At 40.1% G+C, this 25,406-nt stretch overlaps 1 protein-coding gene across 2 annotated transcripts in view; it reads left to right on the top strand.

Annotated features, from left to right (window-relative positions):
- The first annotated feature begins 944 nt into the window (after window positions 1-944).
- The window catches only part of CFTR (CF transmembrane conductance regulator), a 142,817-nt gene continuing 118,355 nt past the window's right edge, over window positions 945-25,406 (top strand). The window contains exon 1 of one of the 2 annotated variants that reach the window (XM_070755458.1): window positions 945-1,100. In XM_070755458.1, coding sequence (XP_070611559.1) covers window positions 1,048-1,100 — 53 coding nt within the window. In that variant the 5' untranslated portion in view covers window positions 945-1,047. The remainder of the gene's footprint in view (window positions 1,101-25,406) is intronic. The other variant, XM_070755459.1, reaches the window with a different exon arrangement.

Below are 25,406 nucleotides of genomic sequence, written 5' to 3'. Positions count from 1 at the left end.
TGCAAGTCAAAAATGTGCCCTATTCTCACCTCATTATGTAACAAAAGTAAGGACTTTACGATTATAGAACTAGCTGCCACTATAAATTTTAGTGGAGTGACTCCATAAGGAAATGGATGAGATGTGAAACTTTGCGTCACACAAATAAAAACATAGACGTTCAAAAGGAGCATAGTTTGCTCTAAGACCATAAATCCCTTCCAAACAAGTTACATTGTGCAATGCAGGGTAGATGCCTGGATCGGTTTTCTCGGTTCTGGACACAGGTCGAACCCTACAAGATGGCCTGCTGCTTCCCATAACGGCTCTTTAAAACAAAAGTCCAAAATTTAACCCTAGCACGACTCGCGAATGCGCCAGTCCGTTTAAAATTCAGCCGCTACCTGAAACTTCACGACACCCCCCCTCCCCACGTATCGGGGCATACACGAGTTTAGCAAGACGCCAGACATTGCCAATCGCGTGTACGTTCTTTATTGCTACTGCTCGACAAGTTTTAGTCGAAGCTTTGCGGCCGAGATCCTGCAGCCCTGTTTGCAGCGCAACTCCAGGAAACCTCGCTTTCGTCTGAAAAAAGGCGCTTTCTGAAGACAGCGGGCTGCCGGCCACCCCGCGGAAGGAACCAACCTCCGGCGGCAACGTTCAGGGAATCCGATTCCGCTTTCGAGGCTGCCGCGACCCCTGAGCAAGGCTGAAAGGAAAGGGGGGGGAGGAAGGCGGGCGTGGGAACGGCGGCTTCTTCGCGCGGACTGAGGGCGCGCGCTCCGACGGAGCGAGGCACCTGGCGCGAGGAGCGCCTTTTGCAGCGCACGACAAGAGCGAGGCCTTATGAAGCCGGCCCTTGCAGAGGCGGGGTGAGAGGCAGGAGAAGGAGGGAGGCGGTGACTTCAGAGTCGGATAAGGTAGGAGACAGCGGGGCAAACTGCGGTTTGTCCCGCTTTTATGGGGGGAAGGCGAGGGACCATAAACGGCGCAGACCGCTGAGGGAAAGCCTCCCTCCTCGTCGCCTTTGCTTGCTGCGCCCAGCAGCCCCGCCGCCGGGGGACCATGCAGAGGTCCCCTCTGGAGCAGGCGAACGCGTTCTCCAAACTCTTTTTCAGGTGAGCCGCCGGACCGCACGTGCTACTGGGCGGGTGGGAAGGGAAAGAAACGCCGACCGGCGAAAGCGGGCATTCGGCCGGGAACGGGGGAGCTCTGACTGCCTGCCTGAGGGGGACGTTGGCGCCTAAAAATCGGGACGTTTTCCTTTCAGGAGGTTGGAAAGACCGTGGGAGAGGCGAGCCTCAGGACCGCGCTTCTTTTTATTGGGGAAAAGGGTGCTCTTAAGGTGTCTCTCCTCCTCCTCCTCCTCCTCCTCCTCCTGCTGTAAATAGTTCATAACCATCTTGTAGCCCGAAGGTACTAATGATTGGAGTCAAGTGGAAAGCCCTGCAGGGAGGCCCCCCTCCCGTCCCCTCCTGCTTGGATTGATCTCGCGCAAATACCATCGCGCACCGCTGCCTGAGATGCCAGTAATTAGCTCTGAAAACAGTTGGCAAAGGAAAAGGGAAATGCTGAGTAGTTGCGGGAGAGAGGACTCTGTCCTCCCCCTGCCTGCCCCTTGTGCCCTTTCCCCCCTCCTTTGTACACCTTTGTCCCCGCGCCGGTCACAGAGCGCTCCTTTGAAAGCCCGCCAACGCTTGCTTGTCTCAGCTGCGTTGCTGGTAAATTTCGCCCCGAAGCCAGGGAAATCGATTTAAAGCTGATCACTCAAGTCAACTTTGGCAGGCAAGATGCCCTCATGCCACCTTCCGATGGGAGAGGGGGGGGGGGCGGAGGAGAGAAAAAAACTCTTTCCTGAGGATGGTTTGCTTGTGAAACAGGATTATAAGCAACTGTGTAGTTAAAGTTCCAAACACTGTCCCAGGACGAAGCTGGCAACAGCCTCTAGGAGGTACTGCTAAGCCTTTAAAAACCGGAGCTCAGAGTAGTCAATGTTGAATGCAACTAATGCAATTAATGAAGAATTATAGAATAATTATTAACTAGTGTTTATTAATATTCCTCAATAATATGCCAGCTTCCATTACAGTTTTCTTCAGTCATAAAACCAAAGGTGGAGTCCTTGAGTTTTCCATGTAATTTATGCCGTAACTTAAATCATACCTGCTGAATTTCATCAAGACCATTATCTTCAGGGAGGAGGAGACAATATAGTCTGCTGGTTAAGGCCTTGGATTGTCATTGAGAAACCCACCTTCTAATTGACTCAGTGGTGGATGTGCTCTAGATCAGTGTTTCCCAACCTTGGGAAACACTGATCTAGATTACCTATGGGACTTCACTCTCTTTAGCCCAATCTATGTCACAGATTTATAAAGGAAATAGCAGGAAGCATTATCAGTATTTATTTGAATTCTTGATTGAAAAGACAGGATATACAAGTGACAGGGAAATGTATAAAAATGATGGACCATGCAATACTGGGCACCTCCTTGAGTCTTCCTTGCCTGCTTTCAGGGCCATCACAAACCCTATTAATTTAAGAGTTAATGTCCATAGATCACTTTGGGTTTGCATACATAATTTTACAACAAAATTGGACAAACACAATAAGGCTATGATAATTATATGTTACATTTTGTATGGGAGAGACAGTATGTTACTTAAAATGCTTTTAAACTGCCTATAGGCTTCACTGATACTGGGTTGGAAGAGATTCTGGCTTGAAACAACAGGCTCTTCTTACATACAGATAATTTTTAACTTTTTCTTAACTTTTTATTTCTTCTTTGCCTGTAAGTGCAGAGACAATGACAGCTACTCTGTTTCATTTTGGTCTGCTAATAAATATTTGGTCTGTCCGTAGATACCAGGTTCAAGATAGGAATTTTCTATAGGCAAAAAAGGTAGAGACAGTGACAAATGATAACAACTTTATTACCTTAAAACAACTATATCTATACGCTATTGTCTACAATTCTGTACCTACAAAATTAGGATAGCTACTCTACATTGAAGGGAAGAGATAATTTATCTTGCTTTTTGCTTTATAAACAACAGGTTAAACATAGCTAAAACATCATATTAATATGTATATTTGGGGATATAGTTTAAGATGGAGAGCATTTAATCCTCTCCCACATCTTCTTTTCCACTAAGTGGAAACAGAATAGAAGAATGACATTCAATTGTTATGAATATACAGCAAGTATGCTGTATTATCTTAAGGACAAAAAAAGAAAAGAAAGATATGCTAATATGATGTTAATATTTTTTTTCCATTTTTGACCATTATATGGCTTGGTAGCTCGCTTTCAACATTTTACTTTTTCATATTCTGAGTCTTAGCAATCCTGTGGAATTGTGTTTTTTTTAAGAAAAAAAATGTACCGTATTTTTCGGTGTATAAGACGCACCGATGTATAAGACTCACCTAGATTTTAGAGGAGGAAAACAAGGAAAAAAGCGTTCTGAACCAAATGGTGTACTATTATATTGTTTAATAAAATACCAGTGTTGCAGAATACCTTTTACAACCATGTATACTTTTAAAAACCATGTACACTTTTTACAAACTTCAAACTTGACAGCTTCAAGATTTGGGGACTTCAATTCCCAGAATACCTCCACTAGTCGTGCTAGCTCAAAAATGGGAGTTGAAATCCACAAGCCTTAAACTTGCCAGGTTTGAAGATCCTTGCACTTCTAACCTCTAATTTAGGGGTATTCCAACTTGCAGAGAATGTAATTCTGTCTTTCTTTCTGTGTTTACATTGCAATTGATGGGAGATACACATTTCTTTCTCTAGAGAAGCTTGTTTTTCACCCACCCCCTTTTCTCTCTCTCTCTCTCTTTAAAAGAAAAGAACCAGGTGGAAAGCTAGCCATCCCCAACGAACTCACACCCCAGCCAATACCTTCCTCAGAGCTTCCCTACATTGCAAGAAGAGCAGTGGAAAAAACCCTGCAAAGATTTAGGGCTTGGAAAACATTCTTCTTTGCAGAGAATAACAGTGAAACAGCAGAAAGAAACTTACTCAGAGCAAGTTAGAGTAATGAAACAAACCCTGCAAAGACTTAGGGCTTGAAAACATTCTTCACAGAAAGTAACAATGAAAGAACTTGGGTACATTAATAGCACTTGATTAGGGGTGGAAATAAATATTTGGAGCAAGTAAATGAAAAAACCCCTACAAAGGCAGGGTTTGGAATACATTCTTGGCAGAAATTAACAATGAAAGAGCTTGCAAGTGGTAAGAACTGGCGACATCATTAGCACCTGGTTAGGGCTAGAAAGAAACTTACTCAGAGTAAGTTAGAGTAATGAAACAAACCCTGCAAAGACTTAGGGCTTGGAAAACATTCTTCACAGAGAGAAACAATGAAAGAGGCTGCAAGGTAAGAGCTAGGAAGATCGTTAGCAGCTAGCTAGGTCTGGGGGGAAAGCTACATTCAGTGTATAAGATGCACCCTAATTATCAGCCTATTTTGGGGTGGGAAAAGGTGCGTCAAATACACCAAAAATACGGTAATTAGTAAATGTGCATGCAATGTGTATATTAAAAGTACTTTGCAGAAGCATATTATATAATAGAGTATAATTTGCACAAAATGCATATATTTATAAAAAATTTGTATCAGGGGAAATGACAAAGTTTTGATTGATTTAGACCTAACCATCAATACCTTTAGTATTAACACCTGATGCAGAAATCAGAAAATGGGGAACTAAAATTGGATTTTTTTCTTTGTATTTGACATGAATTTAGTTGGTGCAGTTATAGTTGGTTCAACAATATGAAATGATGAAATCTTTTAATCTGTTTGTTTACTCACTATATACATGTAGATGTTTAATGCACAATTCTACTATATAATATAAGATACTAATACAGAAAAAGGTACATGGCAAAGGACGCTCTGTCTGGAATAATACATTTCCTCCCATATGAGGTACACAAGGCATACTTCTAAGTCAGGATGACAAGGTATACATCTTCTAAAACAATAATGGACAATCCATGGGCCAAATATACCAGCTCCATTTCCCCTTTATGTATTTTGGAATAGATCAAACCAACAAAATTTCTCAAGATCAGTATTTTGACAGCACAGTTTAGATTTACTGAAAATGTACAACTGGGTATCATCACTGTACGAAAGTATATGTCGTACAGTGACATATACTTTCTGGGCGAGATCATACAGGGGCATGGGGTGAAGTATCATCAGTACGCTGATGATACCCAGTTGTACATTTCCACCCCATGTCCAGTCAACGAAGCAGTGGAAGTGATGTGCCGGTGCCGGGAGGTTGTTAGGGTCTGGATATTGGTTCCTTGGCCCCTATGTGAGAGCTAGAAAGAGAAAAAGAAGAAGAATGGGGGGTAAGGGGCTTTTTTATGTCACCTCCATTTATGACTCATAACATTTAAGTTTATGACAGATAGAGTGAAACAAGGTCATTGCTTGTTTCACTCTATCTGCTGCCGAGTCCCTCAACAGATTATTGCTAAAGGAAAGTGCTTATCGTCAGAAAAATGGTTGCTTAGCATATGTTGAGTTCCATTCTGTTCATAGGACAAGAGATAATCACCACAGTTATTCTTCTTAAGTCAATTTATGCTACTTTAATTATTGATTGTTTGACTAACATCCAATTCATCATTACTTCACATACCTGACTTATACCTTATCTCGAATTGTAAACCAATGAGCAATATATTTGTAATTGGCAATAACTGGCTAATGCAGGGTACTTACCTCTGAGTAGTTTGTACTTATAGGAAGGCTCTGTAAATATTTTCATAGATCATTGAGCAGTAAAAGTTCAGTTAAGAGCACTTCTTGGATAACAACAAACAGATATTATTGTTATAAGCCAGGTGAACTAAATCAGGAACACTCCTTCCATAGAGAGGCTGATGCTAGTGGATGAAATATATTTATAGTCTACAATTCCTCTTTTGTTAACTTTATTTTTGCTATGCAATCATTTAAAATATGTAAACATTAAAAGAGTACAAATAATAAATTTACGTAATAAACCTTATACCACGTGTGCCTATTTTCATATATACATGATTTTTAAAAAAATGCAGCCTAATATATGATATATTAAATTATTTTAAAATATTACCCTGATGTTCCATCTTCTTCATAATCATTAGCAATTGCTATATAACAATATTAACAACTAGGTGGTAACCAACTACAGTATCTCATTTTTATCTTTGATTCACAACTTGGCCTTCTAGATTAGATGATACAGAACTCTAGCCCAAACCACCCATTCTGTGCAGCTTTTCTTGTTTACATTAAACAAGCTTTTTTCCATCATGGGCTACATGTAAGCAGGATACAACCAGTCTGAAGTTTACTAAAGACTACTCCACTAAGAAGCCTTGTTTGCGTAGGAGAGAACAAATCTATCTCTTGTAGTTTTCCTTCCCTATGTCAACTTCTAAATTATACTAGAAAATGAAAATGGCAGTTGAATTCTTTTGATGTCGCAGTTATTTGCAAGCATGTTTTGGGGATATCTTCTTGAAGCCATTATTTCACTTATCCATATTATAATTTAAAAAAAACTGGTTTTGAAACACAGTAGTAGTTGGGTAATTTCCAAATTAATATTTTTGAGTTTAAAATTAATGTTAAAACCTTTTAGTTCCATATACAATCTTTTTTGAACTCCATGGGCTCAAAGATATTGGAATTTAAATTCATAATACAATTTCACATTGATTCAAATAAAATCAAAGTACTGGCATGATTAAATTGGTGTTTCCTTCTGCAATACTATAGTATTTATTTAAAGCAATGAAATGACCTTTCATTTTTACTAAAATGAACAGGATAAATAAATTAAATTCTATTTACCTTTGTTGACCTCTCCCTCAATATCATACAATATTAATAGTTAGCCTTCTTTTGAGGTGGTCAGTTACATTTAAATGTAAGATAAGTTAGTAATTTTGAACAGATTTAAAAAAAAAATTCCCCATTTTAATTTTTCAAGTGTAAGAAATGTAAGAAAAAATGTAAATGTTCTTGACTGTAAGATTGAAGACAAAAGGTTAGGATCCCCCCCCCCTTCATACATTTCTCCCACCATAATTTTAAATTGGCAAGAAAAATTCATAGGTCTATTACATGGTAGCAAAGAGCTATCTGTTGCCATCCCTTCTTGGTCTGTTTTTTTGCAGACCAAAAATTGTGGTCTTACACATTATGACATGACTGCAGGATTTGCTGTAATGTAAAAAGAGCAGTGGAGTAAGGCCAATAAAGTTGCATGCATTTTGATCCACCTTTTGAATACAAGTCTGTTTTCCCTGTTTAGCTTTTTCAAGTATTTCTGGCATATAGACACTTCCCTTGTATCAGATAAACTATATGCCCAGCAGTGAGTTTCCAACGGTTCAAACTTGATAATGTTAGTTATCAATCTCAGGACTTTTTGCATCACAATTTTGCTTTCTGCACCTGTGCATGTAGCAAACTCTCGCACAGGGACACGCATGCGGGCACATTTTGCTGAGGTTTTTGCTTCCCCTTTTTTGGTGGGGGAAGCATAAAAGCAAAATGTGCCGAGGTTTTTTGCTTCCCCCACCAAAAAAGGGGAAGCAAAAACCTCAGCAAAATGCACACACACATACACCCATGTATGTCCTTGTGCGAAATTTTGCTACAGGTTCAGGAAGCCAAATTGTGCTTGATCCTCCACTTGTGCTCCAGAGCCGCAGAGCTGCACAAACTTAGCCATTCCGGCAGAAGCTCACCACTGGAAACATGTCAGCTTTGTCATATGATCAGAAGTCCAGAAAAAGAGTACACCCAAAAAGACTACTTCTAATTTAATTGTAAGGTTATATTTTTTTATTTGATTTTTATGCCCCATTCTCTTTAGACTCAGGGCGGTTTACAACATGTTGGCAATAGCACTTTTTAACAGAGCCAGCATATTGCCCCTGCAATCCAGGTCCCCATTTTACCCACCTCGAAAGGATGGAAGGCTGAGTCAACCTTGAGCCGGTGATGAGATTTAATAAGTCGGAAGAAGGCCCTTCGGAAACAGGCAATAGTGAGAACTGGTTTATTGAAATCGGTCGGCAGAACTCAGCTGCAACTAACTTGACAGCTATTTATACAGGAACTTTGCTGACAGAAACACCAATCATATAACTGTATTATGCCCGCCCAAATAGGGCTTCCCCAACAACAGCCAATGGCTGCAGGGAAGGTTTTACCCAATCAGATTGGCTGCAGATACATAACAAGATTTGAACCGCTGACCTACAGATCTACAGTCAGCTTCAGTGGCCTGCAGTACTGTACTCTACCTGCTGTGCCACCCCGGCTCTTTTAACAGAAGAATATTAACAGAAACCTGCAAATATAAAAGTATACCTCTCCCTGTCACCCTTACAGTCAAGAAACTAGAAAGAGGCCCTTCTGAGATTCCTATTAACTCTTGAAGGTGACAGTTCATTGTCTGAGATTGTGGGTTGATTTTTGAATGTTTCTTTATCGGGCTAGGTAACATCTTCAGTGGCGTTTAGGGGTTATCAATGTCAATGTTCTTCTGCTTATAAGGGCTTCAGGTGTGGGTGTGTCAAATGGGGGGTCTTGTGATGAGTCAGGTGTGAATCATCAGTGAGTCTTGTGATGGGTCTTGTGATAAGGAGGTTACATTAGTTCGGGGTCATTGGAAGGTGGACTGCTGGTGGGGAGGGAAGTTGCTTGTGTGGGTTGCTTGAGAGTTGGTGCTGTCTCTGGTTAGATGTGCGGTTGATTTGGATTCTGAAGGTCCATAGGCTGATTGTAGGCCAGTGTGTCTGTTGATGGAATTGCTTGTGGTATGCCAGGCTTCAGTGAACTCACAAGCATGGCGGGTGGTAGCTTGGCCGATGTGGGTAGGGATTAAGGATTTAGGATCATGGAATTTGACTTCCAGCTGGTGTTTCTGTCGATCCTGGTTTTTAATTGATGTGATGTTTGTCCCACATAGAATTGGTTGCAGTGGTTACAGTTGATTTTGTAGATTACATTATTTTTCTCATCCTTCTGTATCTTGTTGAGTTGACTCTTATTACGTAGTTTCTGACTGTTCCTCCTGTCTTCCCAGGAGGATATTACTGTCTTCCCCATGACATTACATTATATGCTTGCAAAGTTGGCATTCTATCTTTGAATGGTAGTCCTTTAGCCAACAAATACATATGATAAGAAATGAATAATACATAAATATGTTTGTTCTGAAAATGGATTCCTCCAGGATACCTATCTGTATAATTTTATACACAGACAAAAAGGTCTATCACCAGAAGATATTTTCATTGGATTATTCCTCTATCATACAATGCAAATAATTGGCAGCTCTGGAGGTAAAAATAATACTTGTGGTTAAGTGTTATGAGAATATCATGTACTGTATATACAAGCTTTATGAAAGTTTATCTGTTATTATTACTCCTCACATTGAACATGTTCTGTTTCTAGAAAAACATTATAACTCTAGTATTTTAGCGTTATATCTTCATCTATTAGTTTACTTATACAATCTTTAGTACTTCATTACTGAAGGAAAATAACATTTGGCTTGCAAAAAAAAGCCTGTATAATGTATGTACAGTATAGCTTTGTAGATACTGAACTTTGGCAGAATTAAGGTGACAAAATTTCTAGCCTTATTGAACGATGCTCATTAAAATTGCTATTAGAGTCATGGAATTTCAAGTGAAACCTCAGTGATTCTGTCCTATATTTATTGTAACTGAAAATTTTCACTGAATATGAACACAAAGAATATATTCTATTTATTTGATTTTACTTTACAGCGCTTATTGCTAAAAGCAACTAAAGTAAGTGTTAAGTGGTGATAAAGATGTTGGTAGCAAGAACTTTGAGTAACAATTTTTGTTCTCTTGTATAGAAATACAGTAGTTGGATAGAGAATTATTTTCATAGAATATTATGCAGTTGAAATAATTGAAATGCCATCTGTTTCAGTCCATCATCTGTAATCCTCAGCAGCCTTACTTTCAAATAGCATCTGCATGAGATTTTCTACTGATCCATAAATGTTTGATTGAAATATACTGAGCTTGGTATAGCACTTGAAAAACTAAATTTAATTTTATGTTATTGTGAGGCCAGTAATATACTGTATATAATTAATACAAGTCATTCTGATTATGTGTTAATGCCTGGGCAAATGTTCAGGAGACAATGATATCGCTAACTTTATTTGGCATTTGAGCCAATCAACCCAATGAAAATTTGACTTAGAGACATTGAGACAGGATTCACACCACTCTCTTTGTTTGGAGTTGGTTTGTAAATTATGTGAACCCAACTATTGAGGTTTTGGAAACCATGCTTTATAGTTTACCATGTTTAGGGTGCAAATTAGGTGATAAATCTTTTGTAATCAATTTTAACTGAGCTCAAAATGTTCAGAAAGATTGTATAATAAGCAACTATTAAATTAAAAGCTTACAGGTTATAGGAATTTGACTGGGACTCCAATGGATTACCGTATATACTCGAGTATAAGCCGAGTTTTTCAGCCCAAAAAATGGGCTGAAAAACACAGCCTCGGCTTATACTCGGGTCATTGACAAAGTCACCACACGAGGGCGCCATTGCTTGAGCCAGAGCGAGGAGGCACCAGCTTTTGTCCCCTCTCGCACGCCGTAGTTCCTCTCCCTAGCTCAAGCAGAGGCAGCCATTTGCTCCAACCGAGAGGGGGGAAAAGCAATGGTGAGTAACTATTCCTTGCTCTCTCTGCATTGGTATTTTGTGGTAGTTGCTGTCCTTGCTTGGATAGGATCTAATAATGTGTTATGAGGCAGAGCTAGACAGGAATTCTTTTTCTATCTGTCTATCTTTCTATCTATCTATTTTTCTATCTAACTATTTTTCTATCTATCTATCTATCTATCTATCTATCTATCTATCTATCTGTATCTATTTCTATCTATCTATCTATTTTTCTATCTGTCTGTCTGTCTATCTTTCTATCTATATCTATCTGTATTTATCTATCTATCTATCTATCATCTATCTATCTATCTGTATCTATTTCTATCTATCTATTTTTCTATCTTTCTATCTATCTATTTTTCTATCTATCTATCTATTTTTCTTTCTTTCTATCTATCTATCTATCTATCTATCTATCTATCTATCTATTTTTCTGTCTGTCTGTCTGTCTATCTATCTTTCTATCTATATCTATCTATCTATCTATCTATCTATCTATCTATCTATCTATCTATCTATCTATCTATCTATCTATTTGGTTTTCTATGCTGATAACCTCACAGCAGCTAATGCTGAAGCTCTTCTTTGGATACACTTATTTATTTGTTTGTTTGTTTGTTTATTTATTTAATTGGATTTGTATGCAATCCCTCTCCAAGGACTCAGGGTGGCTCACAGCATATATACAAACAGAACAATAATGTAAATCCAATTAATGATGAGAAGGAATCCAGTTTTGAAGGATTTTAACTCTTAGGTTTTAGCTTTGTTCCTGATCGAGCTACTTTTTTTACTTTTTAATTTATTGTTAATATTGTTAATTTGTTTACCCTCTTTTAAATTTACAGAGCTAGTTTACTGGTTTTCTTTAAAATAAATATTCTAAAACATGTCTCAATTAATGTAATTTTATTGTTTTCCATTTTTATAAGTTACCAGTAGCCACTGCATTTTCTAACCTCGGCTTATACTCGGGTCAATACGTTTTCCCAGTTTTTGTGGCAAAAATTGGTGCCTCGGCTTATACTCGGGTCGGCTTATACTCGAGTATATACGGTACCTCACAAGAAAGGAGTACAGTAACAAAACATTTCAGTATTGTTGCTAACAGAATTGCATACTATGTGCACCAGGAATCAAGCTTGATTTAAAGGAAACTTTCATTGTGTGGACCTATTCAATTGTAACTTGTAATAAATCATATGGTAATAAAAAAATCTGATTTAGTATGATATGTAAATGGTTTAGCATAATTCCCTAGCACCAATTTATCCCTACAAATTTTCTATATTAAACAGTTTTTAAAGGCTGTTGCTCACTCACAGCTATTATGTGTGAAACATGTCAGTATTTAAAGCATCTATTAATTAAATGCTTCTTGGATTCTTTTCTCTAGATCTTCAATAGATGGAGGATAATTGAATCATTTTAAAAAGATGTCTTGCTGAGCACTGCAGGACAGCTCTTATCTGAAGAAATGTGATATAAATATTTCCAAGGCATTTAGTCACCTGTTTTTCTCTACAGCTTTTACTATTTCTGTAATTAGTCCTGTATGCTAGTCCAATCTAGACTGAAACAAATTACATATGTGAATTATTGATTTGAGAATTTATATACATTATAATTTAAGATATTTAAAAATCCATCCATATAAATATAATTATTCTGCACATGCATCAAAGTGGATTTTAGAGGATTAGTTTTTGTCCCAAAATGAATACGATAGCTTGATAGAATAAAATTGTTATAGTTATTGTACTTAACTGTGACCCTACATAGTTTAAAAAGTTCATGATGGCCTAATTTAAAATCTATCTGTAAAAGATCCATTCCAGGCTTCTGGTAAGAGATATTTTTCCATCCGGGCAAACTGCTTCTTGAACAGGAAAAAAAAGAATATCAGAAACAAAAGAAAAAGATTGTCTATTGATAATGGGCATACCCTTTTATTTTTGATTCTTGATTCACCCACTGATTATTTGTGCTGTGCCTAAGATGAGGACTCCAACAGATTACCTCACAAGGAATTTAGCTGTTGACAGAAAATTGATTAGGCAATAGGAAACTTTCTGCAAAAGAAAGGACAGATAGAAACAGGAATGATTATTGCTCTCCACTGGTGCTGAAACTTTTTTTATTGCACTTCGAAGCTGATGTAATCTAGGGTTTCCCATATACTCATAATACTCTGCAGGTTCCATATAGCTAAGCTGAGGGCACTTCTGAACTATGGCATTAGCAACTGATGAAAATTCCTTTCTCTCCCAAGTCCTTGCATTTTGCTCATGTTGTGTGAAATCAGAACTACTGTAAGATATATATTTGCCACCTGCTTCCACAGTGCAAGAAAATACAGTAGGGAAATAAGATAGGTGGATTTCAGAGCACTAGGTGGAATGTTGATTTTCCCGCTCTTCCATTGGTTAATCTGATGGATTTTTCTTCCTATTTTTCATTTCTTGAAGATCCAATGTAGACACAAGGACTTTCCCGTAGTGGTGCAAATATGCTGCAGATAATTTAACTGATGTTTATATAGAAAGAGCATTGCTTTTCTTTAGAAGTCTTACATATAATACGAGGGTCGCCCAGAACATAATGCACCACATTTTTTTTCTTCAAAAATTATTTATTGAACACAATGAAACTTACACACAAAAAAGAATGATGTTTCTTTTATACTCCCTATTTTTTCACGTAATCGCCATCCCGTTCTATGGCCTTCCTCCAATGAGACACAAGGGCGTGTATGCCCTGTCGGTACCACTCCTTGTTCTGGTCACGAAGCCCTTTCTGCACTGTGCAAATTACTGAACCGTCTTCTAATGGCCTCACCTCTGTGCCCAGTGACTAACTGTACTTCTGTCGACTACAGATTCTCCATAAACTGTACACAAACGTTTGTAAATGTTCCCAACAGTTTCTTTCTCCGCAGTGAGAAATTCAATGATGACACACTGCTTATAACGTACATCACTTACAGATGCCATTTCAAAACACTGCTGCAGCTACGATATCTGTCTGAAGAAACATAAAATTTACACACGCAATCCTGACAATTCAAATAATGTATATCTAAAGTTTCTCATTCATACCATTACTGTAGGCTGAGAAAAAAAAATGTAGTGCATTACTTTTTGGGTGACCATTGTATATAATATATGTAAAAGTATGTTCTAACTCGAATCAATGAGCTGGTGTTATTTGGTTTGGAAGCTCTTTCTTTCAATACTCCACACGAGTTTTGGAATAAAATAGTAAAATAGTTGGAAAAAGATAATGTTGATAGCATTCTGGCATATGCAATGGTATGCACGCAAGATTACTTGTGCTGAACTTGCTAGGAGACAGTGCTATCTTGAGAAACACCCAATGTTGCTGTTACTTAGGAGATGGTAGCTGTTCCAAAATAATCTTGCTGAGCTTTCCAGCTGCAAGTGAAGTCTTTATTTTTTTTACCTGTGACATGAATTACATAGATTTAGGACTGTAACTGCTGGGAAGTACCAATCTTTTTGGAGTAAGCAGCAGGTCTGTAAAATTCAGTTTACACTAGCTTTTCCAACCTAGCATATTCCAGATATGCTTGAAGTGTAATTCCCAGAATTTTGAGAAGTGCAGGTCCAGCATGGAAGCAAAGTACCATGTTTGGGAAAGCTATTTTAAAGCCTGAGTAAAATGTTGTTCTATTATTCCTAATTTCAAGCATAGATAAGAGTGCTTCTTCAAGTACAAAGGTTGCTGTAACTACTCAGCATATCTTTTCAACTATTACAGTGGGGCACTTTCGAGAAATAATTCCTGGATAACAAATTTCACAGTCAATAATATTAGCACACCTATTTCTTTTTCAAACATATTTGTTAACCTTTGGACAAACAAGTCATTACATTTTATCAAGATTCTCAATTTATGAGAATTACATAAAATTTGCTGCTTATTATATTTTTGGAACATTATACGTTCCATTCATGGGGTATGTAGGTAAACATTGTACCTAAGGTCAATCTTGAGAAAAATTCAGAGAGAAAAATAAGAAAGCCTTCTGTATTTTCTTTTACTGATATAGGAAGTTAAGACAGGTTAGAACAAACACAACCAAAGACATTGATTAAGGAAGGAAATGTTTAAAAGGGGAAAAAGTTATAAAGCAAATAAGAGTTAAGACAATGTCCTGTTTACACTAGAGCTTGTATCATTCTTATAAAGAGTATTTGGTTACTAAATAGTGAAAAGAAGAGGTGGAACTTGTTTTCCTTCTTTATCTATATAACACTCTTGTTTCTTCTAAGCTCCCTGAGTATGTGCCCATAATAACAGCCCCATTACTGTCAAGCGACTGACAACGCCAGTTGTTTCAGGAAGACCTCCTTTAAATGCCAACATATATTACTGAAATCATATACTCGTGCAATGCAAAAAAATTCTACTTGTCTACCACTTTCTCCCCTATTTTCCCCCACGGGCACGAATTGCAGGGGCAATATGCTGGCTCTGTTAAAAAGTGCTACTGCTAATATGTGGTAAGCCACCCTGAGTCTAAGGAGAAGGGCGGCATAAAAATCAATCAATCAAACAATCAAACAAACAATCAATCAATCAATCAATCAATCAATCAATCAAACAAACAAACAAACAAACAAACAAATACACATAACCCCCATAGGGAATCTATAATTTTAATTTACAAATGTACCCTTTAAAGTACATTGAGAAGGTCTATTTGATCTTGGCTGTACTGGGTTGGAGCAGACGAGAGAGGAGGAGAAAATCACAAAACTATGGATTAGACTGGGAAATCAGAAACATATCCCATAAGGACATAGGCACTTCCATACTGAGTGGTGTGAAAGAAGCAATTAACTTGATTAAATTAAATCTTTACCATATATATAAGACTCCAACAATCTTGTAGAAACTTCTGTTTTATTTTGGGTCACTTTATTGTATCCTAAAATTTTGACCACTCAAAATTGATATTAGAGAGAATTAGAAATTAGCTTATTGTTTTGTAATGCATTCCAAGAAATCATGTTGCACTTAAACAGAAGAAAGAAATATGTTAATAATTAGCATCACATTCTTTTTTATTTTTTTTAATTATTATTTTATTTTGTATTAATCAGATTTGTATGCCGCCCCTCTCCGCAGACTCGGGGCGGCTCACAACAATAACAATACAATGTAAAACAAATCTAATATTTAAGTTAATTTAAAAAACCCCAATTTAAAACCAATCATACATACTAGCGTACCATGCATAAAATTTATAAGCCTAGGGGGAGGGAAAATGTCAATTCCCCCATGCCTGACGACAGAGGTGGGTTTTAAGGAGCTTACAAAAGGCTAGGAGGGTGGGGGCAACTCTGATATCTGGGGGAGTTGGTTCCAAAGGGTCGGGGCCACCACAGAGAAGGCTCTTCCCCTGGGTCCTGCCAAACAACATTGTTTAGTTGACGGGACCCGGAGAAGGCCAACTCTGTGGGACCTAACTGGTCGCTGGGATTCGTGCGGTAGAAGGCGGTCCCGGAGATATTCTGGTCCGGTGCCATGAAGGGCTTTATAGGTCATAACCAACACTTTGAATTGTGACCGGAAACTGATTGGCAACCAATGCAGACTGCGGAGTGTTGGTGTGACATGGGCATATTTAGGAAAGCCCATGATAGCTCTCGCAGCTGCATTCTGCACGATCTGAAGTTTCCGAACACTTTTCAAAGGTAGCCCCATATGTTGAGAGCGTTACAGTAGTCGAGCCTCGAGGTGATGAGGGCATGAGTGACTGTGAGCAGTGACTCCCGGTCCAAATAGGGCCGCAACTGGTGCACCAGGCGAACCTGGGCAAACGCCCCCCTCGGCACAGCTGAAAGATGTTTCTCTAATGTGAGCTGAGGAGGACGCCCAAGTTGCGAACCCTCTCTGAGGGGATTAGTGACTCCCCCCCCCAGGTGATGGACGGACAGATAGAATTGTCCTTGGGAGGCAAAACCCACAGCCACTCCGTCTTATCCGGGTTGAGTTTGAGTCTGCTGACACCCATCCAGACCCCAACAGCCTATAGGCACCGGCACATCACTTCCACTGCTTCGCTGACTGGACAAGGGGTGGAGATGTAAAGCTGGGTATCATCTGCATATTGATGATACCTTACCCCATGCCCTTGGATGATCTCACCCAGCGGTTTCATGTAGATATTAAATAGTAGGGGGGAGAGGACCGACCCCTGAGGCACTCCACAAGGGAGTAACCTAGAGGTCGACCTCTGACCCCCCACTAACACCGACTGCGACCGACCAGAGAGGTAGGAAGAGAACCACTGAAGGACAGTGCCTCCCACTCCCAACCCCTCCAGCCGGCGCAGAAGGATACCATGGTCGATGGTATCGAAAGCCTCTGAGAGGTCAAGAAGCACCAGGACAGAGGATAAACCCCTGTCCCGGGCCCGCCAGAGATCATCCATCACTGCGACCAAAGCAGTTTCCATGCTGTAGCCGGGCCTGAATCCTGACTGTTGAGGACCTAGATAATCGGCTTCTTCCAAGGACCACTGGAGCTGGAGTGCCACCACCTTCTCAACAACCTTCCCCATAAAGGGAAGGTTGGAGACTGGTCGATAGTTATTGAGAATGGCTGGGTCCAGGGAAGGCTTCTTGAGGAGGGGGCGCACAAGTGCCTCCTTGTAGGGATCCGGGATCTTTGTTAAATTACAGAATTATTTGTTAAATGAGTGTGTGGTATAAAGATATACTTTTGAGAGGAACCCTTTGAAAAGATAAAAGCATACTGCTTCCTACTTATTTTGCTATATTCATAAAGATAAAGGGGAGATCTCAACCGTATTTGTATAGCTTGGTGTAATCATTCGTTTCTTCATATGCAAATAGGTTTCATTATTTTTTTCTGCGACTTTTTTGAAACAGAAAATGTCATCTTGAATTTGTTCAATTACATCTACATCCCATATCTAACTTCCTTTGGTTACCATTAGTTTTTGCTGTCAGTGTTGAGGTTGAACTTAAACCTTATAGAGTAGCTTAAAACACCAATGTTAGATTTTTCAACTAGTGTCTATGTTGTTTTTGGAGATACACAAATTCCACCTACCTTTGGTGTACATCATCCCATACACAAGAATTAATTTAAGTGATGGATATGGAATCAAGGAGGACTAATTAAGAAGTTCTTATGTGGCTGAGAAGATTTTTAAAAATTCAGAAAAATAAGTGATAAGTGCAAACGAATAGGCTAATTTTTAGTGATGGCAAAATCAGAATACCAATTGGGTGGTTAAGTGTAGCAAATGGATATCATGAATATTGTATGTTATGACTGTCTGAAATGCTGAATGAAAACATTCCACCCTGAAAGATTTGGAACCAAGTCCAGCTTGTTATTTTACACTTGGTTAAGCTGCAAATTCAAGCTATTATGTTATTATGCCAGTAATGTTAGAGCAAGAGTCTTAATTGCCATGAAAATTATAAGTTTAACTGGTCACCTTAACTGATTTAATATTTAAAACATTTTCAAATGTTTTACCACCTGATGTTTAGCTATTTATCCTTTTTCATTTTTATGAACTTTTGCAACCTTTTTACAAGCAAAGTCAATGGGGAAGCCAGATTCACTTAACAATTGTGTTACTAACTTATCAGCTGCAGTGATTCACTTAACAGCTGTGGCAAGAAAGGTCATAAAATGGGGCAAAACTTACTTAACAGATATCTCACTTAACAACAGAAATTTTGGGCTTTGTAAGTCAAGGGGACCTTCCTGTATTTCTTTCCCGTCTCTTTCATTTTCAAGCAAAATATAGATCCAGAATATTGTAAAAACACAATTTTGAAAATGAGATACCTTTTTTATTCTATTGCCTTTACATTCTGTTTGACATATATTTTCAAGAATGAGGAATGCTGATGTCCTTTAAACACTAATAACCCTTTTGTTTGTAAGCTTTTATTAAAACAAATATATGAGTGTCGCCCAGAAAGTAATACACCACATTTTTTTCTCAGCCTACAGTAATGGTATGAATGAGAAACTTTAGATATGCATTGTTTGAATTGTCAGGAGTGCGTGTGTAAATTTTGTGTTTCTTCAGACAGATAGCATAGCTGCAGCAGTGTTTTGAAATGGCATCTGTAAGTGATGTACATTACAAGCAGCGTGTCATCATTGAATTTCTCACTGCGGAGAACATTCACAAATGTTTGTGTACAGTTTATGGAGAATCTGCAGTCGACAGAAGTTGCTGGGTACAGAGGATGAGGCCATTAGAGGTGATTTGCACAGTGCAGAAATGGCTTCATGACCAGAACAAGGAGTGGTACCGACAGGGAATACACGTCCTTGTGTCTCGCTGGAGGAAGGCCATAGAATGGGATGGAGATTACGTGGAAAAATAGGGAGTGTAGAAGAAATCTAATAAATAAAATAAAATAAATAAATAAATAAATGTCATTTTTTCTTGTTTCTAAGTTTCATTGTGTTCAATAAATAATTGTTGAAGAAAAAAAATGTGCATTACTTCCTGGGCAACCCTCATACTTCTTAGGTGCTGTTGTTAAGACAGTACACTCTGAACTGTGAAGGGTTCAGTTTTAGTTTGGGATTCAAAATTTGATTTTTTTCCCAGTGATCTAACTTCAGATGAACTATTTGTAAGTTGAGCACTAACTATATGTCTTTGTGTTCAAAAATAGAATAGAATAGAATTTTACTGGCCAAGTGTGATTGGACACACAATAAATTTGTCTTGGTGCATATGCTCTCAGTGTACATAATAAGTAAGAAATTATTATGAATAGAATTAAGTCAGAGTTGCACTATCTGGACTTTTGGAATAATAAAGCTGAGCATCCCAAGATGCCATTACTCTCTGTGCTTTGATGATTATATGTGTTTTAACAATTTTTAGACAATGAAATTTAATTATATAAACTCTCTGTCTAGTTTTATTGATGAGCTGATTGCTTGTTTACCACCCCAGAATTTTCTGAATGGAGGATGTACAGGAGGGAATGAAATCTTTACTTCAGCTGCCTTTCTTGCCATGGTGAAGTAGGGACAGCCTGTAAGTCATAATGAAGACAGAGAACATATGGAATGTCATAAAATTTGATCAGATATCTAACTGCTTGTTATGATTAATATTGTAGGTTGCCAAATTTACTACAGTGGAAATTGCAAATGGGGATTTATTGAACAGAGCATTAGCCTTATGCAGCCATGGTTTTAAATTTTCATACCAGCCAAAATAAAATAATTTGAAGCCAAGGTGCCAAGGAGACATTTTAAAATCATTTGTCAAATTTTGGTATGTGATAATGTATTTGGGAAAAAATGTTCTTTCTGTGTAAGATGGGCAGTATCAAAATTTGATAAATAATTAATCGTTTCACGATCAGCTTATGTAAATAAGAATATGTACTATATTGGATTTCTATAAAGTGATAGATTGATAGGTAGAAGCACTTTATTTATTTATTTATTATTTGGATTTGTTTGCCGCCCCTCTCCGAAGACTCGGGGCGGCTCACAACAAGTGTAAAACAAATCATAAATAATTCAATTAATTAAAATATTTAAAGATTTTAAAAAAACCATATACTAACAGACACACACACAGGCATACCATGTATAAATTAAATGTGCCCAGGGGGAGATGTTTAGTTCCCCCATGCCTGATGGCAAAGGTGGGTTTTGAGGAGTTTACGGAAGGCAGGAAGAGTAGGGGCAGTTCTGATCTCCGGGGGGAGTTGGTTCCAGAGAGTCGGTGCCGCCACAGAGAAGGCTCTCCCCCTGGGGCCCGCCAACCGACATTGTTTAGTTGACGGGACCCGGAGGAGGCCCACTCTGTGGGACCTAATCGGTCACTGGGATTTGTGCGGCAGAAGGCGGTCTCGGAGATATTCTGGTCCGATGCCATGAAGGGCTTTAAAAGTCATAACCAACACTTTGAATTGTGACCGGAAACTGATCGGCAGCCAATGCAGACTGCGGAGTGATGGTGAAACATGGGCATACCTGGGTAAGCCCATGACTGCTCTCGCAGCTGCATTCTGCACGATCTGAAGTTTCCGAACACTTTTCAAAGGTAGCCCCATGTAGAGAGCATTACAGTAGTCGAACCTCGAGGTGATGAGGGCATGAGTGACTGTGAGCAATGAGTCCCGGTCCAGATAGGGCCGCAACTGGTGCACCAGGCGAATCTGGGCAAACGCCCCCCTCGCCACAGCTGAGAGATGGTTTTCTAATGTGAGCTGTGGATCGAGGAGGACGCCCAAGTTGCGGACCCTCTCTGAGGGGGTCAGTAATTCCCCCCCCCAGGGTAATGGACGGACAGATGGGATTGTCCTTGGGAGGCAGAACCCACAGCCACTCCGTCTTATCCGGGTTGAGTTTGAGTCTGTTGACACCCATCCAGGCCCCAACAGCCTCCAGGCACCGGCACATCACTTCCACCGCTTCGTTGACTGGGCATGGGGTGGAGATATAAAGCTGGGTATCATCGGCATATTGATGATATCTCACCCCATGCCCTTGGATGATCTCACCCAGCGGTTTCATGTAGATATTAAATAGTAGGGGGGAGAGGACCGACCCCTGAGGCACTCCACAAGGGAATAACCTAGAGGTCGACCTCTGACCCCCCACTAACACCGACTGCGACCGACCAGAGAGGTAGGAAGAGAACCACTGAAGAACAGTGCCTCCCACTCCCAACCCCTCCAGCCGGCGCAGAAGGATACCATGGTCGATGGTATCGAAAGCCGCTGAGAGGTCAAGAAGCACCAGGACAGAGGATAAACCCCTGTCCCGGGCCCGCCAGAGATCATCCATCAACGCGACCAAAGCGGTTTCCGTGCTGTAACCGGGCCTGAAACCTGACTGCTGGGGACCTAGATAATCGGCTTCTTCCAAAGACCGCTGGAGCTGGAGTGCCACCACCTTCTCAACAACCTTCCCCATAAAGGGAAGGTTGGAGACTGGACGATAGTTGTTAAGTACGGCTGGGTCCAGGGAAGGCTTCTTGAGGAGGGGGCGCACAAGCACTTCTTTATAGAGTGTTGGAAAAACTCCCCTCCCCAAGGAAGCGTTGGTGATCTCCTGGGCCCAGCTCCGTGTCACCTCCCTGCTGGCCGAGACCAACCAGGAGAGACACGGATCCAGTAGACAGGTGGCGGAACTCACAGCTCCAATGACCTTGTCCACTTCATCAGGTGTCACCAGATCAAACTCTTCCCAGACAGGTGGACAAGTACGTGCCCCAGTCACCTCGACTGACTCATTGTCAGTCGACTCTGTTTTACAATTGGAGTCGAGGTCGGCCCGGATCTGAGCGACTTTATCAGCGAAAAACGTGTTAAACTCCTCGGCGCTACTCTGCAAGGGCTCCCCAACTCCCTCCTGATTAAGAAGGGAGCGGGTCACCCTAAACAGAGCGGCCGGGCGGGTTTCCGCTGATGCAATCAAGGCGGCATGGTACGCGCATCTTGCCGCCTTGAGCACCACTTTGTAAGTCTTAATAAAAGCTCTTACAAGTGTTTGATCAGATTCAGACCTACTCTTCCTCCATCGCTTCTCTAGACGTCTCTTTTGGCGTTTCAACTCCCGGAGCTCCTCGTTGAACCATGGGGCTCTACGGGGTCTAGCGCCACGGAGAGGTCGCAAAGGCGCAATCCGGTCGAGAGCCTCCGCAGCAGCCGTATTCCAGGCCTCCGCAAGAGATTCCGCCGAACTGTGGATGAGTGCCTCTGGAATAACCCCAAGCACCGTCTGAAAGCCCTCTGGGTCCATCAGGCGTCTGGGGCGGAACATCTTCATTGGTTCCGCCTCCCTGCGGGGAAGGATTGGAGCCAGGAAGTCAAGCCGTAGTAGAAAATGGTCTGACCATGGCAAAGGCAATGCTTCTAAGCCCCTTAGTCTCAGACCATTTCTCAATTGCTCGGAAAGGAATACCATGTCAGGCGCGTGCCCTCCCTCGTGAGTCGGACCCTGTACTACTTGAGTCAGGTCCACGGCTGTCATGGTGGCCATGAACTCCTGTGCCAACCCAGAGGTTTTGCCGAGTGACGGCAGGTTGAAGTCCCCCAGGACAATGAGTCCGGGGAACTCCACCGCCAACCCGGCTACCTCCTCGAGTAGCACAGGCAGGGCTTTTGACACGCAGCTGGGAGGCAGGTACGTGAGAAATAAGCCCACCTGGACCCCTAAGTCCAACTTCAACAAGAGAGACTCGCAACCCGCAATTTCCGGAGCAATGAGTCTACGCAGGCAAAGGCTCTCCCTGGCTATAATAGCCACTCCTCCCCCCCTTCCCTGGGGTCGAGGTTGATGCCATATCTGAAACCTGGGTGGGCAAATTTCAGAGAGAGGAACACCTCCCTCCGGGCCCAGCCGGTTTCGGTAATACACGCCAGGTTGGCCTCCTCATCCAGGATCAAATCCCGGATGAGGAGAGCTTTATTTACCACCGACCTGGCGTTAAGCAGCAACAACCTGAGTCCAGGGCCAGAGTTACACTCATCACCAGTACCCAAGATTGGGCTCACAGAGCCAGAACAAGGGACCGTTATTAAGCAACGGTCCCTCGTTCCCCTGGAACGGCTAGCTCTGTGGCCCCCGCCATATCTGCCTCTCCCCAGCAACACCGGGATATTCCACCCCAGAGATCGGTGCCCCTTCCTCTCCCGTCTCCCGAGCGTCAGGTGGGCCAAATCTATCATTCACACTACTATCAAACCACTCATCCATACCATAACCCCCCACTCACCCACCAACCCAATTATGCCAATCATTCCATTCATACCCACAAGTATACTTATCCCAGTCATCCATTACTTAGCACCCCAATTATATTAAAAAACAATTAAATTTATAACAGTATAAAATAACAATTGATAAAAAATTTAAAACACTAAAACATTAAAATTATACTTATATAAATATAGGATAAAAATTATAAATTAATAAAAATTGATTTTCTTTGATGGTATAAAATCAGATCTTAAAACATTTTATAATGTTGAAATAATGGAAAACCTGGAAATTACAGTAGCTTGAATTTGAATCCTGCCCAAAGCTTTGGGAACTTTAAAGTATTGTCTCAATCTAATAAATTTATTGGTTTCCACTGATCAAAAGGGTAAAACACTGCATATGTTTGGAATGTCAAAGTTGCAAAATAAAATGTTCAATTTAGAAAACTACTCCATTTAGTGTCAGGATCTTCTGGTACTACTGAGCTGGAAATCATTATAAAGTCATACTGAATATTTTATTCAGTAATGATTAATTATTATTCTATTAAACAATGAATCTGGAAAGCAAAAACAAACTTTCATCAGGGGTGAAATCAAGAACATGAATTACAAGATGTACAAGGAAGGAATCTACCTTGTATTGACATAATCACATGCATCTTAGAACATACTTTGGCATATAAAAATATTATCATTAGGAATGTCTACGCTTGGCGAAAGATTACATATTGTGGCAACAAAGAAAGAAATAGAAGGTAAAATTATTTGATGTACAAATGGTAACTAGCCTCAAACTCATAATCCATTCCCAATGAAGTAAGAATGAATTATTTTCTGTTACTACATGAAGTTATAGTAGCAGCAATAGTAGCAGCAATAATTTTAATTAAGTGTTTGCTTGTACCTAATATCAGTTTAGGCAATGGACTGTGTTTATCTAATGCAGAGTTTAATTTAAGCTATGTTCTTTATCTGCAAATAATATGACTTGGATGGCTAGATAAACATAAATATTTTCATACGGATAATACTGTTAATATGGCTCTGCACTACATTCTACAACAGAGGTCCTCAAACTTGACAACTTTTAAGATTTGTGTACTTCAACTTCCAGAATTCTGGGAGTTGGTCCACAAGTCTTAAAGTTGCCAAGTTTGAAGACCTGTGTTCTACAATGTCTTGACTCTCCAAAGACCAACAGAAGGATCTTCTTTATAGACTTTCAGCATTCGGTACCATCATTCCAGTTTTCTAATTAAGCTGAACCAGTTAGCGGTACTTGAACACATTTGTAAGTGGATCATAAGCTTCCTAACAGGAAGCAGCAGGTGAAGCTAAGCAGAATCACATCAGATACCTGTACCATTAGAACACACACACCCATTGCAAGGCTGGGTGCTCTCCCCACTCCTCTATATATACCAATGACTACATCTTTAATAATCCATCTGTTAAACTACTGAAGTTTGCAGATGACACAACAGTGATCAGCCTCATTCAAGACAATGATGAATCCGCATAAAGACAGGAGGTTGAACAACTAACCTTGTGGTGTGACCGGGACAATCTGGAACTGAATACACTCAAAATCTTAGAAAGGCTACAGGAGAAATCTTCCCATACTTCCACCTCTTACAATACTAGACAACACAGTGTCAACAGTAGAGACCTACAAATTTCTAGGTTCGACCATATCGCAAGATCTAAAATGGACATCTAACATCAAAAATGTCATCAAAAAAGCACAACAAGGAATATTATTTCTGTGCCAACTCAGAAATCTCAATTTCTGATACAGTTCTACAGAGGAACTATTGAGTCTGTCATCTGCACCTCTATAACTGTCTGGTTTGGTTCTGTAACCCAACAAGACTGACACAGACT

This window comes from Erythrolamprus reginae, chromosome 6 (assembly GCF_031021105.1).
Source record: "Erythrolamprus reginae isolate rEryReg1 chromosome 6, rEryReg1.hap1, whole genome shotgun sequence".
Lineage (NCBI taxonomy): Eukaryota > Metazoa > Chordata > Lepidosauria > Squamata > Dipsadidae > Erythrolamprus > Erythrolamprus reginae.
Note: the sequence above shows the minus strand (reverse complement) of the source record. Positions and strands in the feature narration are given on the sequence as shown.